This window comes from Loxodonta africana, chromosome 8 (genome assembly GCF_030014295.1).
Source record: "Loxodonta africana isolate mLoxAfr1 chromosome 8, mLoxAfr1.hap2, whole genome shotgun sequence".
NCBI classification, from domain to species: domain Eukaryota; kingdom Metazoa; phylum Chordata; class Mammalia; order Proboscidea; family Elephantidae; genus Loxodonta; species Loxodonta africana.
The window spans coordinates 131,619,302-131,636,177 of NC_087349.1; the positions used below are offsets into that span (position 1 = coordinate 131,619,302).

A 16,876-nucleotide genomic window follows, 5' to 3' on the forward strand; every position below is an offset into this window, starting at 1 on the left:
CTATATTGTGGGTTGTCCTTCCCTTCACCTAAAATAGCTCATATCTACTATTAGTTAGAAGATATTTTGATGGACTTGTGGAATGGTGGCCTGAGCACTTAATGTGAATCCAGTTGGTGAAAGTTTCGTTTCGATCCCCCCACCCCCCCCGCAGATAATAGCTTTTACCTGTTTGTCCTTGGGGCTGTAGGCTCAGGGTTGTCATAGATTTTTTTTTTACGAAATTAACATTTTTGCATTGGGTAACAAGTTTTGTGATAAAGTTTACTGAGATTTTTAGTATCATATAAAGAAATGTGATCCCTGTGTTTCACAAGTAAGTAAAAACCACAGATGAGGAAACCCAGATATAAAAGCAGACTTTAAGGATCTGTTGCCTCATGAAAAAAAATTGTTTTGAGGAAAAGTAACTCAGCTGATTGAAGTGAAAAAACATTTCAGTAGATGGTCAGGACAGATTCATTAACAGTTGTGAGAAAATTGAATCTGGTTCTTTCGTAAGAATGGCCTGCCTACTCATTTGTTTTGTATTTCCTGTTAGACATTTGTGTTCCTGTGAATCCCACCTAGATGGCAAATTAGAGCCTGGGATAAAGCAATATTCCTTAAAACATGAGAAAATACGTGCTTTTAGTAATTTCTTTTGATGTTGATAAATCAAATGGAAGGAAAAAAAAATGGACGCTTGCATATTTTTTTTTTTACTACTACAGTAATCAAGAGATGAGAAGAACCTAAATCATGATCTACCTCCACAAACTTAATTCTTCCTCTGATATATCTCCTGAACATCCTATTTATTTTCCTTGACAAAAATAACTTGTTGAGCTCATTCAGTTTTCTGTAAGTTTCCTGCTCCCTGAATCAACAACTCTTAGAAAATCTCCACCCCATTTCACCTTCTCTATCCTGCTTCTCCTACAGCATATTAAAAAAAAAAAAAAATTCCTTGTGAATTAAAGGAGAAATTAGATCCCGAGCTATAGGACCATTCCTTTGAACCTGAGAAAGTTGGTGTCTTCAGAAGTTTAATTTGATGTTGATGTATAGAATACATGTATTCTACTGGTACTCTTACACAGGTTATCTGTGTTTAAGGGGATCTGCTCCGCCTCCATCAAGTGTAGTTTATCCTCTGAAAGCTCTCGTCTACTAACATTTGCTGTCATTTTATTTGGTGTTCATTGTCTGTATTAGGCTCACCCCATTTCAGAGTTTCCCTCCTTCTGAATCAGCCACTTTTTAGTTCCGATGCTTTGAGTTTTGTCTCACTTTTTTTTTTTTTCCAGTTTTGAAGGTTATATTTATAAAGTGTTAAATATATGTGTGGTCACTGCCAGTTTCCTCTCCTTGTTTCCAGTGCAGCATGCTTTTTGTTTCTTCCTTTTTTTTTCTTTACTCAAACCAGAGGAGTAGAGGAAATACATACTTGGATTCAGTCACACCAGAAAACTGAGCCTGAAACAAAAGAGTGAACTATATAATGGGACATTTGTATAAAACTTCAGTTCTATCGGAAATGTATTAAGATTCATAAGATGTTATTTTTCTCATTTCTAGAGGACTGGAAAGTTGATGACCTGATAGAGAGAAGCCAGGAAAATCAAGATGAACGTTTTTGGCAATTTGTATTCACCAACAACAAAACACTAAATAAACAGAGTGGTAACAGAGCAGTGAAAACTTTCAACCTGGGTTTAGACCCTGTTTCTTCAAGAAATAACCCCTATAGAATATGTGACTCGTGTGAAATGAGTTTGAAAAATATTTCAGGCTTAATTATTAGTAAAAAGAATTCTTCAGGAAAAAAACCTGGTGAGTTTAATGTATGTGAGAAATTGCGCCTTGATATTAGGCGTGGAAAGATTCCTACTGGAGAGAAATCTTGTAACCAAAAGACGAATGTCTTCAGTTATAGCAAGGATCTCACTCAGTCAATTTTTGACCAACCTTTTGAATATAATCAAAATGAGAGAGACTTCCATGAGGAGCCAGCCTTTACAAATAAGAAAGTTCAGATAGGAGAGACACTCTCTAAATATAATGAATGTGGAAGAGTCTTCATCCAAAGTGTAAAGTTCAATATATCTCAGAAAACTCATTTGGAAATGGAGCCATATGAATGCAGTATATGTGGGAAGCCCTTCTATATGGCTTTAAGATTGGGACATGAGAGAGCTCTTACAGAGGTGAATCCTTATGAATTTAATGAATATGGAGAAATCTTGTGTGACAGTTCAACTTTCATTATTCATCAGGGAGCTTACACAAGAAAGATTCACCATGAATGTAAAGTAAGTGACAAAACTTGGGAAAAATCCACCCTCTTTAAACATCAGATAGTACACATGGAGGAAAAATCCTATAAATACAATGAAAATGGGAATAATTTCATCAAGAAATCACATCTCACCCAACTTCGGAGAGCTCACTCAGGAGAGAAAACCTTTGAATGTAGTGAATGTGGGAAAACATTCTGGGAGAAGTCAAATCTCACTCAACACCAGAGAACACACACAGGAGAGAAACCCTATGAATGTATTGAATGTGGGAAATCATTTTGCCAGAAACCACACCTTACAAACCATCAGCGAACACATACAGGGGAAAAACCCTATGAATGTAAGCAGTGTGGAAAAACGTTCTGTGTGAAGTCAAACCTCACTGAACATCAAAGAACACACACAGGGGAGAAACCCTATGCATGTAATGTGTGTGGGAAATCCTTCTGCCACAGGTCAGCTCTAACCGTACACCAGAGAACGCACACAGGAGAGAAACCCTTTATATGTAATGAATGTGGAAAATCTTTCTGTGTGAAGTCAAACCTCATTGTACATCAAAGAACTCACACAGGGGAGAAACCCTATAAATGTAATGAGTGTGGAAAAACCTTCTGTGAAAAATCAGCTCTCACTAAACATCAAAGAACCCACACAGGGGAGAAACCCTATGAGTGTAACGAATGTGGGAAAACTTTTAGCCAGAGATCAGTGCTCACTAAACATCAGAGAATTCACACAAGGATGAAAGCTGTCTCTGCATCCTGAATGTTCAGAAGCCTTCATCCACCTGTCAAATTTGTTTTACTGTTTAAAAAATGACATTAGAGAAACCCAAAGAATGCCACAGACTACTAAGAAATGACATTGTATTTCAGATAATTGATACTAGATTAAAACCAAAGCTTTCAAGAAAAAAACTTCCATCAGAAAGTTTGTACTGAGGGAAATCTGTTCATTTAAGTAATGTAAAAAATCCTTATCTAGAATTTGTAGTGTCATATTCCAGATGTGATATCAAAATTTTATTGTAAATATAATAGATAATATCTACTTATACCTGTATTCACAGTGGAATCTGAAGCTTAAAAAAAATCGAATGCCAACAGCATTAAACATGTGGAGAGTCCTTGATGTTTGTAGGCTTCATGTGAGTATGCAACTGAAACAGATTCGGGGTATGCTTGATTTGCATATTGTAGCCCAACATGGTTGTGAGAGACAATATGAACTCTTAGTTTAGTAACTATTATGGTACATATTAATATTTGTCACACTGAATAGCACCAGTGTCTTTATAGCATCACATAATTATATACATATATATGTAAATATATTTATACACATACAGTGATATACCAGAGTCAGCTCCTACTGGCTCACAAGTGCTGACTGCTAATTTTTCAGGAATTTTGTGAACCAGTTTTTAAACACAGTCATTAAAAATTATGTTAACTACCCAATTAAATTATATTAAAAAACAAAGATAATAAATATTCAATGCTCATCACTTCCTAATTATTTAACTACATTTTACTATTATCTGTACTCTGGTTACTTATATTACTTAATTTGTATGATGAAAATGCTGTGTAACGGTATTATCCCATTGATAGCTTGAAATTGCAGTAGTGTGAGTATTTATACCATGGACTTTGGCAAACTCTACAGATCAGGGTTTTTAGTTTCCCGGAGAGCATACTGTCAAACATTTACCAGGTCATCACTGTGTACGTGTGAATATATTTGGCAAATTTAAAGTACACACTTCTCCCATTTCCCAGTATAAATAAATGGCTGTGGCCGTTATTACTGAACTGCCTCTTCACTAAAGAAGCCAAAAAGTGTTTTTGTGTTTTTTTTAACTACCTTCGGATCATCCTATTCTAAATACTACCAGAGTCGCTTCATAGCTTGACCAATATATGTTTTAAGTGAAATATTATTTCACAAAGAACCACATCACCTACATTTTCTGACTAGGTATGGCCATTATTACTGGACTACCACTTCAATAAAGAAGCCAAACAATATTTTTCTGAGGTTTTTCAGCTGCCTCTGGGTTAATCACTAAGGTAAATTATGTTATTAAGAACAGTAATCACATAAATTATGTGAAGGTTAGCATCAGTTAACATCAGTTATGGACTGTAGTACTGCACTCTACAAATAAAAAGTGGTATATAATAAAACTCCTTTTTAATAGAACTCATGATACTTCACTGTGGTATCTATTTAGGTATGGTATGTGTTACCCAGAACTGTGTATTTGTGTTTAATATAATAGAGTGGCATATTGTATACTGTCCCTGCCTCCTTTGTCCTATTTCCTACACTTCCTTGGAACACATTGTTAAGCAGTTCTAAGGAACCCTTCCTCCCCACCAACCATTCTCTTCTGCTGCGTTGCTAGGCTCTGTTTCGTTCCTTTCCTTCCTTCAGATGATTTAGGGGGTCAAACAAGGTTAGTCTAATCATGGAAATTCCATTCAGATGATGGTTTGGGATGGACATGTAAACAATGAGATGTTTGGGAAAATATTCGGCAGTAATTCTGGGAAAGATATCAGTGATAAAAGGAGACACGAGACGAGATTGTCCCTCTGCTGAATTTTTTCACACCTATTTGTGATAACAGATTGTAGCTTGTGGTCCTTTGGGGCAATAATGTGAAGATGACAGTGCACAAGATTAGAAAAGCCTGGCCCAAAGGTCATGGTGTTGAGCTGTTCAACTTGCTCATTCTGTACCTGCTGTCTATTGGAACCTTTGTATTATATGCAATAAAGCTGTTATTTATTCTTAGGACTTTCTGTTACGTAGAACTGAGTGCATTCCAACTGACACAGGAATACTTTCTCGTGCTAATGTCCTACACAGCAATTTTGGGGATTTTTTTTTTGGCAAGTTGTACAGGGATGTCTGTATTCAACTAAAGAGAAATTAATGGCAGACTTATTACAGAAGTATAGGGTGGCTATAAGTCAGAACTGACTCAACAGTACTCAATTCGAAAGAAACAAGGGGTACTGAAGCACCTAGAGGCAAGCCATTTCTAAAGCCTAAAGGGGCAAAGGATGGAAACAGTTTTACTAGAGTCCAATGAGAGCTGCTTTCATAGAGTGGGGGACACCTAGGAGGAGGTACGGTTACTACCAGACTTCTGATACCAAATTGCTGGTGCCTCTCTTTGGAGAACCCAACCAGATGTCATCTGCAGTGGAACCCAAGTGGGCATAGAGAAGGGTGGAGAAGAAGGTCTGGGTGGAGCAAATGAAGAATGAGCAGCAGTTTGTTTTTTCCACAAATCCCTATGTTAAAGGCTAGGTATTAGAAGTAAAGTTACTGTAGTTGAAAATTTAAGTTTTTCTGCTTCATTGTGCTTTCATATTGGCATAAGTAAATCCCTTTTGGAATCGAGCACTGTGGCAGATACGATTCCTTTGACATGTACGAAGCAGACATGTTAAATGATTCATATATTCCTGTGTGGTGTTTATTATATGTGGTGTAATTTAAGCAACTCTGTATTCTTCCAAATAGCCAGTTGTCCTTGCACTATTTGATTAATTCACACTTTTTTTTGTTGTTGATTTGATGTAGCATTGGTACCAACTCGAACATACACATGGCTGTTGCTTTTGTTTGCTCGGTGGGACATTCTTTTTGTAATAGAACCTGCCCTTGTGATCACAGAGTTGGCATTTAACTCAGATGGTACCATCTCTTCCTCGCCCATATTTGTACTGATCTAGAAATGGTCATTTGTTCCAAAATAGGTCAATGAAAACCAATCCTAGGATATATTTATTGGGAGATCACCATAGACCAGTTAGTTTGTGTCCATGGGGCTGCCAGTAGCCATATCAAGACAACACATGTGCAAAGGAGAGACTCATGGTGATATGAAATAAATAAATAGTGAAAGCTGTCAGAGGGGCAGTTTGATTTTAAATAAGGTAAAGAGGGGAAGACCTCATTGGGAAGATTGCATTTGAGGGATTGAACCATGTGGATACCTGGGTCATGTGTATGTAATACATATGAATGTATAGCCAACAATATGCATCTAAGATTTTGTTTTATGAAGTAATACTCTCATTATTGTAAAGTACTTGGATATTTTGTACTACATTCTAATCAAAGAAATACTTATTCCTATATACTAAACATAACCAATGAGTAGGTCGCCTCCCAGAGCTTGAAATCCAGTGCTTTATTGTGTAAAACTAGGAAGGAGTTTGCAGGGTCGTAGGTATGTGGTTTCCGAAATGACTAAGCAATTTATGCTACCAATGTCTGGAAATTGGTTTTCTTATTAACACCTAAAATGATGTTCTTCTGAAATTGGGAACATTTTGTCTTGACCTTGGCCTCTCCTTACCTATCACTTTAACTTAGTAGGGAAAGGTAGAGCCATAGCTTATATGAGGGTTCAACCCTAGATGCCCTAGATGCCCTCAACGTGCTTGGCTGCCCCAATCAGAGACTGCAACTGTGGCTACCTTGAACCTACCTCTTCTACCTCTTTCTCTGGTGAAGACTTAGCCTGTTTTGATTTCCTCTGTTTCCACCAAACTTTCTTCTGCCACTTAGTCACTGGATACTGAATAATTCCAGCCTTCTCCCTTTTATCTGGGGGACTCAACTGCCCCTTTCCTAGCCTGTCCCTTCTCTTAGACCTTGCATCTGTAGCCTTCTCTTTCAGATAGTGAGGAACTGATGTCTACTCTTATATACCATTTTCAGTGATAAGGTCTCCAGATAGTTGGGGGAGGTGCAAAAGTTACACCTAATATCTTGTCCTCCCATGTCTAGAGTCTATACTTTAGGATGGTCAGTCTTCTTTGGGATCAGTTTCTTCAACTACAAAACGGTATAATTATCCTCATATGAAAATTATCCCCATCCCCTTTCCACTGAGCTTGCTTCAATACTAACAAGCCAAAAATGTCATTTTACCAAACCCCCAAAGGAAGCCCAGGTCCTCAGTAAGGGGGGAGCTCAGAAATTCTTTTAACTCGAGCCCCAAATGAAATCATGCCCTGCCCATGTTCCTTAAAACAGAAAAGGAATTTGGCAGCCATGACTGGTGCCCATGGGATAATGGGGCTTCCTTGGCCTTCCCAGTACTGGGTGCTCCTCCGCAGCAAGGTCAGTACTAGGAACTGATACTGGGAGAAGAAAGCATAAATATTTAGAACATAACAGATGAGTATTCTTCACACCAAATACTGGTTTTCTCCTCTGAAGTTTTCAGTTCCGTGTGTATCCTGGCCTTTTTCCATGAATTTTAATCCATATATATGTACCTATAGAGAATTCGTAATATAATGCAGTCATGGGCATTTGAGTTTTGTCATAAAATAAAGTTTATATTACATGCAAAATTAAAAGTGGTGCGATAAATTATTGTTTTCTGAAGTTAAATTTGGCATGCCCAGTTTTTTGCAACTAAAGACACTATCATCTTTAATATCCTGAGAATTAACCACTATTATGGTTTTTGGAGATTTTTCACATGATTTGAATTCAGAATATTTGTGCAGATACTCTGTTATCATAGTTTTAAATTTTTTTTTAATTCCTGTAACAATGTTATCAAAGGAAGGGCGTTGCAAGATGGCAGCATAAGCAGTCACATGTTCCTGTTCCCCTACAAAAAATCCAGAAGAAACAAGCAAAAACTGATGAAATCGATAATCTCAGAACTTTGGACACCAATAAAGGTTTGGGGGACCAAAATGAATGCTGAATTAAGGAAAAATGTAGCATACAAATCGTGGAAGAATATAGGTTTGCCACATGTGTCACCCCACCCACCTCCCCAGTTTAGTGCAGCCATCTTGGGGTAGGTGTGGCTGGTGCCCGTGGGCAGGGAGCCCATGATTGGAACAACCTGGTGAGCACAAAGTCAGTCATACTTGAGACAGAGTGAGTCAGTGTGCATAGTTCAAGCTGTAGTGCCCATGAGGCCTGGTAAAGAACAACATGGTGGGTGCAGCATGTGCCAGAATACATGGTTAGGCCTGGGACAGAGGTGCAGTGGGCACCGCATGGGCCAAGGCACCTGAGTGGTCAGACTTGGGACAGAACAATTCGGCATAGCATGGGTAAGAGTCGTGTGAAAGAGTCGTGTGAGTCCCAGAAAAGCAGTGTGGTGTTTTTCAAAACACCTGAACGGTCAGACCTGGGACAGAAAACAGCAGCATAATGAGCACAGTTTGGCTTAATTTCCTGAGCATTCAGTCCTGGGACAAAGAGATTTAGTGAGCACTGTGCTGGTTGAAACATCTGAGCAGTCAGAGCAGGGTCAGAGCAGCTTGTTGAGCATTGCACAGGCTGGAGTTCCCATGAGTCCTAGTGAGTCCTGGGAAGAAGCAATAAGATCAGTGCAGTCTGGGGTTAATGAACAGTGAGGGTGTGGTGAATTCACAACAGCAGCTGCTTCCAGGGTGAAATTTGGGCTAGTACAGCACAGCCAACGCTTCTGGTAGGGGAATCTTGGGGTGTGTCTGTCAGGTGCAGCTCCTGGCTTGGAGTTCTAGGGCCAGAGTTGCATGGTGAGCACTGCAGGAAGAGGGGGGGAAGATTCATTGTGGTCAATCAGAGATAGCCAGTAATTGAAAATCGGGGGGGGGGGGCAGTGGCTGGAAGGGCATAGCAGGCATTCCTGGGGTGAGGGAAATTGGTACTGGAGTAACTCAGCATCGCCAGTATCTGGTGGAAAGACAATTGCTCCAAGTGCAACAAGACATAGACTTAGGTGCACCCCCACTCAGACAACCTAGAGGTAAAACAGTGATAGCTGGCATCCTAGGAAGGGAGAACAATAGGGGAGGGATAGCAGGAAGTGCAACTAGCCTGGGAGTCTGAAGTTGAAGCAGAGGATTACAATCTTCAGTAATGTAAAATAATAAAGAGCAAACCCTAGAGAAAGGGAAGAGTATGATCTCCAGAGTTAGCACAGTAACATAGCTTAATGTCCCAATTACAACAATCACAAATTACTCGAAGAAGCAGGAAAAGATGGCCCTGCAAAAGACCAAACTAAGAGGACAGAACCTGTCCCTGAGGAAGGACAGATAACAGAATCACTAGACAAAGATTTTAAAGCAATGTTATTAAGCATACTCAAAAAGTTAAAGGAAAAAGAACTAAAGGAATTCAGAAAAAAGATACAAGAACAAAACAATTTTGATAAAGAATTTTAAAAAATTAAATAGAAATAATGGAGCTGAAAAAAATGCAATAACGAATGAATTCTCTGGAAAGGCTTAGCAGCAGATTTGAATGGAGAAGAATGAATCAGTGAACTCAGACTGGGCATTGAGTTTGTTCAGTGTGAGGAACAAAAATGATGAATGATGAAAAATGAACAAAGTCTCTTTAGGGATCTGAGAGACATTCTTAGTTATATAGTGCTGCTATTACAGAAATATCATAAGTAGGTAGCTTTAACAAAGATTTATTTTTCTCACAGGTGGCTAGACATCCAAATTCAGGGTGTCAGCTCTAGGGGAAGGCTTTCTTTCTTTTGGCTCTGGAGAAAGGTCCTTGTTTCTTTTGAGCTTCTGTTCCTGAGCAATCTTCATGAGGCTCAGCATGTGTCTTCCCCCATCTCTGCTCTGTTGCTGCTTGATTAATCTGCTTTTTTATCTCAAAAAAGCTTGTTTTAAGACACAGCCTACTCTAGTTCTGCTTCATTAACATAACAAAACTCATTCCCGAATGGGACTATAACCACAGGTGTAAAACCAGAAAAACCCAAACCCACTGCCATCGAGTAGATTCTGAATCATAGCAACCCTATAGGACAGAGTAGAACTGCCACATAGAGTTTCCAAGGAGCACCTGGTGGCTTCAAACTGCCAACCTTTTGGTAAGCACTTACCACTACATCACCACAGGTATAGGGGTTAGAATTTATAACATATTTTTAGGGACACAATTCAATATCTAACAGACATCATCAAGTCTAACAATATATGTGTAAGAAAGTCAAGAAGAAGAGAGGAAGGGACGGGAATAATTTTTGAATAAATAATTGCTGAAAACTTCCCAAATATGGTGAAAGACATAGACTTACACATCCAAGAAGCTCAGCAAACTTCAAATAGGATGAATCTGAGAAGAGTCACACTGAGGCATATTATAATCAAACTCTCAAAAACCAAGGGCATAGAGAAAATTTTGAGAGCAGCACAAGAGAAGTAAAATGTCACATACAATGGGTCCTCAATAAGATCAAGTACTGATTACTCCTTAGAAACCACGCAAGCAAGAGGGTAGTGGGATGACATATTTTAAGGTGCTGAAGGAAAAGAACTGTCAGCCAAGAATACTATATACAAAACTTTTATTTGCAAAGGGTGTTTGATATAGTATCACAAAATCATACACCTGAAAAATGTTGAATTGGCATATATTCTGTTACATATTTTTTCACAAAAATAAAAAAGAGGGCAATATTAAGAAATTCTCAAAAGTTGAGGGAATTTGTTACCACCATGCTGGTTCTACAAGATATGCTAGAGGGCGTTCTTCAGAAGGAAAAGTAGACAGTAGAGAGACTTGAAGTTGTACATACAGGGGGATATTTTTTCCATTTAAGGGATGTCTTGATAAGAATAAAGGTCAGATTTAAGGTATTTTTTGGTTGGCAAATATTAAGTTGGTATCTACATAGACCAGGTTGTTACATATGTAAGATGTCAGACATAATCCTTATGGTAAAACCTGTGAACCTCTTGCCTTCAAGTTGATTCCAACTCATAGAGACCCTATAGGACAGAGTAGAACTGCCGCATATGGTTTCCAAGGAGCGCCTGGTGAATTTGAACTGCTGACCTTTTAGTTAGCATCCATAGCGCTTAATCACTACACCCCCAGGGTTTCCAATCCTCATGGTAGACACAAAGTGAAAAATTATACACAAAAATAAAATGGCTGAATGCACACAAAAATCTATACACAAAAGAAGTCAACACTGGAAGGAAAAAGGGACAAACAAGGTATTAAGTCACACACACACACAACAACAACAAAATGGCAGAAGTTTAGCTTTATTGAAAATTACGAAAGTTAATTGAGTAGATAATCAAGAGACCGATTGGCAGATTGGATATGTAAACATAACCCATCTATATGCTGTCCACAAGAGACACACCTTAGGCGCAAACACACAAATAGGTTGAAAGTGAAAGGATAGTGTAATCTAACATCTGAAGTCATCTAAATTCCCAAGGGATAAGAAACAGGATCAGCACAAAGTTGGTTCCCATGAGGTGTGTCTGACCTCCAAGCTTTTCACCATTTCTGACACCAGCTGTACCCCCCTCCCCCCATGGGACTCTATAGTTCTTTGCTTGGTTTGATAATTTGTTGCAGTTGGCCACACAGAACTCACAGACTATGCTCACAGTTATGTGGTTTATTAGGAAAGTAGCAGGCTACATCTCATGATCAGGATCTCCTTGGAAGTAACAGGATACAGCTCAGGAGACAAGATCAGCTTCCTCAGTCAGGACAGCTCCCAACTAGTACAGCTCTCAACTTCATCTTGGCTGTGCTAGCTGACAACCCTTCTTGGCTGTGCTAGCCAATGACCCTCCTCAGCCATGCACGTAGGTAGGCCCTTCTCTCAGACATGCACACGCCATTCTTAGCTGAGCACATGCTCTTCTCTGTCTTCAGCATCCCTGCTGTCATCCTCTCTGCTGCTAACTGGCCCAACCTATGGCTAGGGTAGTAGCTGCTTGGCTACTGCCTTCCTGGCAGCAACTTTACACTGTCCCTGCTGTCTCTGCTGCTTGGACCCTCTTTTTGGCATCACACCACCAGCTCTGTCACTAGGCCTTTCCTAGGCTGTTCTGCTCCCAGGCCCCTTCCCAGGCTGTTCTGCCATTAGGCCCCTTTAGGCCTTTGCCACTGGGCCCTTCTAGGCCTCTGCCACCAGGCCACTGTAGGCCTCTGGCCTGCTTGTGCAAGTGATTCAGCCCTTTAGTTCCACCAGCAAGTCCCCTGCCCAGAGACACCAACCAGCTCTGTTTCTCCATGGGCCAACAAGCCCACAGCGCTCTCTCACTCTATCTTTTGCCTTCTTGTGTAGTCTCATGCTATCTCATGCTGTCTTCGTGTTATATCTCTTGACCCATATTACAGCTCTTTCAGGGGATTCCCTCCTCTCCTTACCTCTAAAATCCTCTGTGCGGTTGGCTGCTTATATAAGCAAACTCCTTGTCAATTTCAAGGCGTGTTCCTCCCAGCGGGACCACAAACTGACCAATTTTCCCAAGTCATTCAAACCTATTGGGTGGTTTTATACACCACTTAACCACTATGCCACCAAAAGGTCGGCAGTTCAGACCACCACATGCTCCTTGGAAATTCTATGGGGGAGTTCTACTCTGGCCGATAGGGTTGCTATGAGCCAGAATCGACTCGATGGCAACGGGTATTTGCATAGCAAATCAACAATGCCCCAACCAATTATTTTTGACAGAATTATAAACCCAAGGCCAGAAAGGCCATATGCAAGAGAAACTCATTGCAGTGCAGATGGAGAGTGGGGGGAACCCAACATTTCATGCAGTCATCACAAGAGACCAAATGTGACAATTTTAATACCAGATAAAATAGACTTTAAGCCAAAATGTTTTATGATTACAAAAAAGAACACTACATAATGATAAAAAGGACAACTTATCAAGAAGTTATAACAATTATACATATTTCTGCACCTAACCTCAGAGCCCCAAAATTTATAAAGCAAACACAGATTTGAAGGGAGACATACGTCAGTAATAAGAGTTGTACACTTTAATACACCACTATCAACAACTAGAAAAAAGATCAATATAGAAATAGAGGCAGGGCCAAGATGGCAGAGTAGTCAGATGCTTCCAGTGATCCCTCTTACAACAAAGACCTGAAAAAACAAGTGAAACAATTATGTTTATGACAAGCTATGAGCCCTGAACATCAAAGGCAAAGTTAGAAAATGGACTGAGTAGCAAGGGGAGGGAAAGACAGTTCAGAGGTGGAGAGGAGTGGCCAGACCTGAATCACTGGAAACCCTCAGATACCATTCCCTGGAGCAACCATGGTGGGGTTGGAATAGTGTTCTGGACACAATATCCTCAGGGAGAGACCGTGAGCCACACAGCCTACTCTTACCTCTGGAACCAGAGAAGAACAGTGCTCTTAGCAAAAGCTAAGTACTTGCGTTCATTTTCCTGTGGCCCCAGCCCCCAAGCTGGCTTCAGTGGCAGTCAATTTCCCTGGGCCTGAGATAGGTTCTGCTGAGTGCTCTGAGTCATTCTCCAGGCCTTGGAGAAGGAATACATTCACAACTGGGGGAAAAGATAATCTGCCAGCTCCAAGAAGCTGGGGAGCTCAGGACAGAAGGGATGCCTGTCCAGGCATAAACAGCCCCTGGACTTTGAATGCCTTTCCCCCCTGCATGGATCTGTGTGGGCCTATTTCAGGAGAATAAGCCCTTGTTAGCAGACGGCAACTGTTTCAGCTGTGCGGTGGAGAGGTGGGTGTTTGATATTCCACACCGCTTTGCCTATTAAACAGGGCCATCACATAGCCACATAAGGGGCCTAAGGACTGGTGGCTCCACCCATGTCACCTAGCCACCAGCAACAGGGGTCCAAGGATAAGTAGTACTTCCCAGTCCTTACAACCAAAAGCATTGAGTGCCCATGGTCCGTCTGCAGAACCCACCCACCTGTGCACTCTAGGGAACAGGGACGCACTTTCTTCACAGACACTGGGGATGGTTGCCAGCCCCCTGCCTTGTTCAGAGCATGACCCTCTGATGCAACCAGATATCTATACCTACACCAATCACCCCTGCCCCTCTAATACTGTAGGACAGAGCCTGTACCACACTCTTGATGACCAACTACCTGGACACCTGAGCTGAATCCATACAAGAAACGTGAATGGACTCCAGGCTTATATACCCGATAACACCTCTAGCCATCTGGTGAAAGGACGTTAGAGCTTCAAACGTGAAAATGAGCTAGCTCACTCAAGCAGTCTATTTGGGCATATCAAAAAAAAAAAAAAAAGCAAGAAGCTAGGATACAGGAAGCAAACATAAAATAAACTAATACAATAACTTATAGATGGCTCAGAGACAACAGTCAATATCAAATCACATAAAGAAGCAGACCATGATCGCTTCAACAAGCTCTCAAAACAAAGAATTGAGGAATCGTCTGGATGAAGGTGCCTTCCTGGAATTACCAGATGCAGAATTCAAAATATTAATATGCAGAACTCTTCAAGACATCAGGAATGAGATTAGGAAGTAGATCAGGCAAAATGCAGAACAAGGAATACACAGATAAAATGGTTGAATTAAAAAGTTATTCAAGAACGTAATGAAAAATTTAATAAGCTGCAAGAATCCATAGAGAGCCAGCAATCAGAAATTCAGAAGATTAACAATAAAATTACAGAATTAGACAACTCAATAGAAAGAGGAGTAGGATTGAGGAAATGGAAGGCAGGATTAGTGAGACTGAAGATAAAACACTTGGCACCAATATTTAAAAAAAAAAAATCAGGTAAAAGAATTAAAAAAAATGAAGGAACCCTAAGTATAATGTGGGACTCTATCAGGAGAAATAACCTACACATGATTGGAGGACCAGAACAGGGAGGGAAAACAGAAAATACAGAGAGAATTGTTGAAGATTTGTTGCCAGAAAACTTCCCTGATATGGTGAAAGATGAGAAGATATCTATCCAAGATGCTCATCAAATTCCACATAAGGTACATCTCAAAAGAAAGTCACCAAGACATATTATAATCAAGCTTCCCAAAACCAAAGATAAAAAGAATTTTAAGAATGGCTAGGGACAAATTAAAAGTCACCTACAAACGAGAGTCAATAAGAATAAGCTCAGACTACTCAGCAGAAACCATGCAGTCAAAAAGGCTAAGGGATGGCTTATATAAAGTGTTGAAGGAAAAAAAAATTGCCAGGCAAGAATCATATATCCAGCAAAACTGTCTCTCGAGTATGAAGATGAAATTAGGACATTTCCAGAAAACAGAAATTGAGGGAATTTGTCAAAACCAAACCAAAACTACAAGAAATACTAAAGGGAGTTCTCTGGTTAGAAAATCAATAATATCCAATATCAGTCCAAGACTAGAACACAGGACAGAGCAACCAGATGTCAACCCAGATAGGGAAATCACAAAAATAAACTGTGATAAAAAAAGTTCAAAACAGGGAAACAGCGATATCATTATGTAACAGAAGACAACATTAAAACACTAAAGAGGGACTGAGAAATGTAGTCGTAGATCTTTCATATGCAGAGGAAGTCAAGGTGATATGAAGAAGTAAGCGTTAGGTAAAAACTTAGAAAAATAAGGATAAATATTAAGGTAACCACAAAGGAATCTAACAATCCTACTCAATCCTACAAGAAAAAAATAGAGACTCAGCAGCAACAAAATCAACAACGAATCAGAGGAAAAGACTGTATATAGAGATAACCTACTCAGCACAAAAAATTAAGTTGGAAAAAGAAACTCTTAAAAACACACATAAAATACATCAGCATGACAGCACTAAACTCATACCTAACCATAATTATGCTGGATGTAAATGGACTAAATGCACCAGTAAAGAGACAAAGAGTGGCAGAATGGATTAAAAAAAAAAAATGATCCATCTATATGTTGCCTACAGGAGACACACCTTAGACACACAAACTAAAAATGAAAGGATGGAAAAAATATATTATGCAAACAAAAAAGAGCAGGAGTGACTATTAATTTCTGACAAAATAGACTTTAAAGTTAAATCCACCAAAAAGTATAAGGAAGGACACTATATAATGATTAAAGAGACAACATACCAGGAGGATACAACCATATAAAATATTTATGCTCTCAATGACAGGGCTGCAAGACAAATAAAATATAACAGCATTGAAAAATGAGATCAACAACTCCACAATAATAGTAGGCAACTTAAACACACAACTTTTGGTGAAGGACAGAAAGAACCAGAAAGAACCTCGATAAAGACACAGATGATCTAAATGCCACAGTCAACCAACTTGAACTCATAGACATATACAGAACACTCCACCCAACAGCAACCAAGTATACTTTCTTTTCTAGCCCACATGGAACATTCTCTAGAATAGACCACATATTAGGTCATAAAGCAAGCCTTAGCAGAATCCAAAACATCGAAATGTTATGAAGCACCTTCTCTGACCATAAGGTCATAAAAGTAGAAATCAGTAACAGAAAAAGCAGGGAAAAGATATCAAACACTTGGAAACTGAACAATACCCTTCTCAAAATGGACTGGGTTATAGAAGACATGAAAGATGGAATAAAGAAATTCATAGAGTCCAATGAGAGTGAAAACACTTCTTATCAGAACCTTCGGGGAACAGTTAAAGCAGTGCTAGAAGTCAATTTCTATCAATAAATGCACACATCCAAAAAGAAGAAAGAGCCAAAATCAAAGAATTGTCCATACTACTTGAATAAATAGAAAGAGAGCAACAAAAGAAACCCTCAGGCACAAGAAGAAAGGAAATAA

General features: G+C 39.5%; 1 protein-coding gene across 9 annotated transcripts in view; it reads left to right on the forward strand.

Moving 5' to 3' along the window:
* ZNF248 (zinc finger protein 248) overlaps window positions 1–14,334 on the forward strand; it is a 92,055-nt gene extending 77,721 nt beyond the window's left edge. For 4 of the 9 annotated variants that reach the window (XM_010598238.3, XM_010598239.3, XM_064290326.1 and 1 more), the window contains one exon: window positions 1,561–14,331. In XM_010598238.3, coding sequence (XP_010596540.1) covers window positions 1,561–3,050 — 1,490 coding nt within the window. In that variant the 3' untranslated portion in view covers window positions 3,051–14,331. Of the gene's footprint in view, window positions 1–1,560 lie in introns of all 9 variants that reach the window. The other 5 variants (XM_010598242.3, XM_064290329.1, XM_064290328.1 and 2 more) reach the window with 3 other exon arrangements.
* The last annotated feature ends 2,542 nt before the right edge of the window (window positions 14,335–16,876 follow it).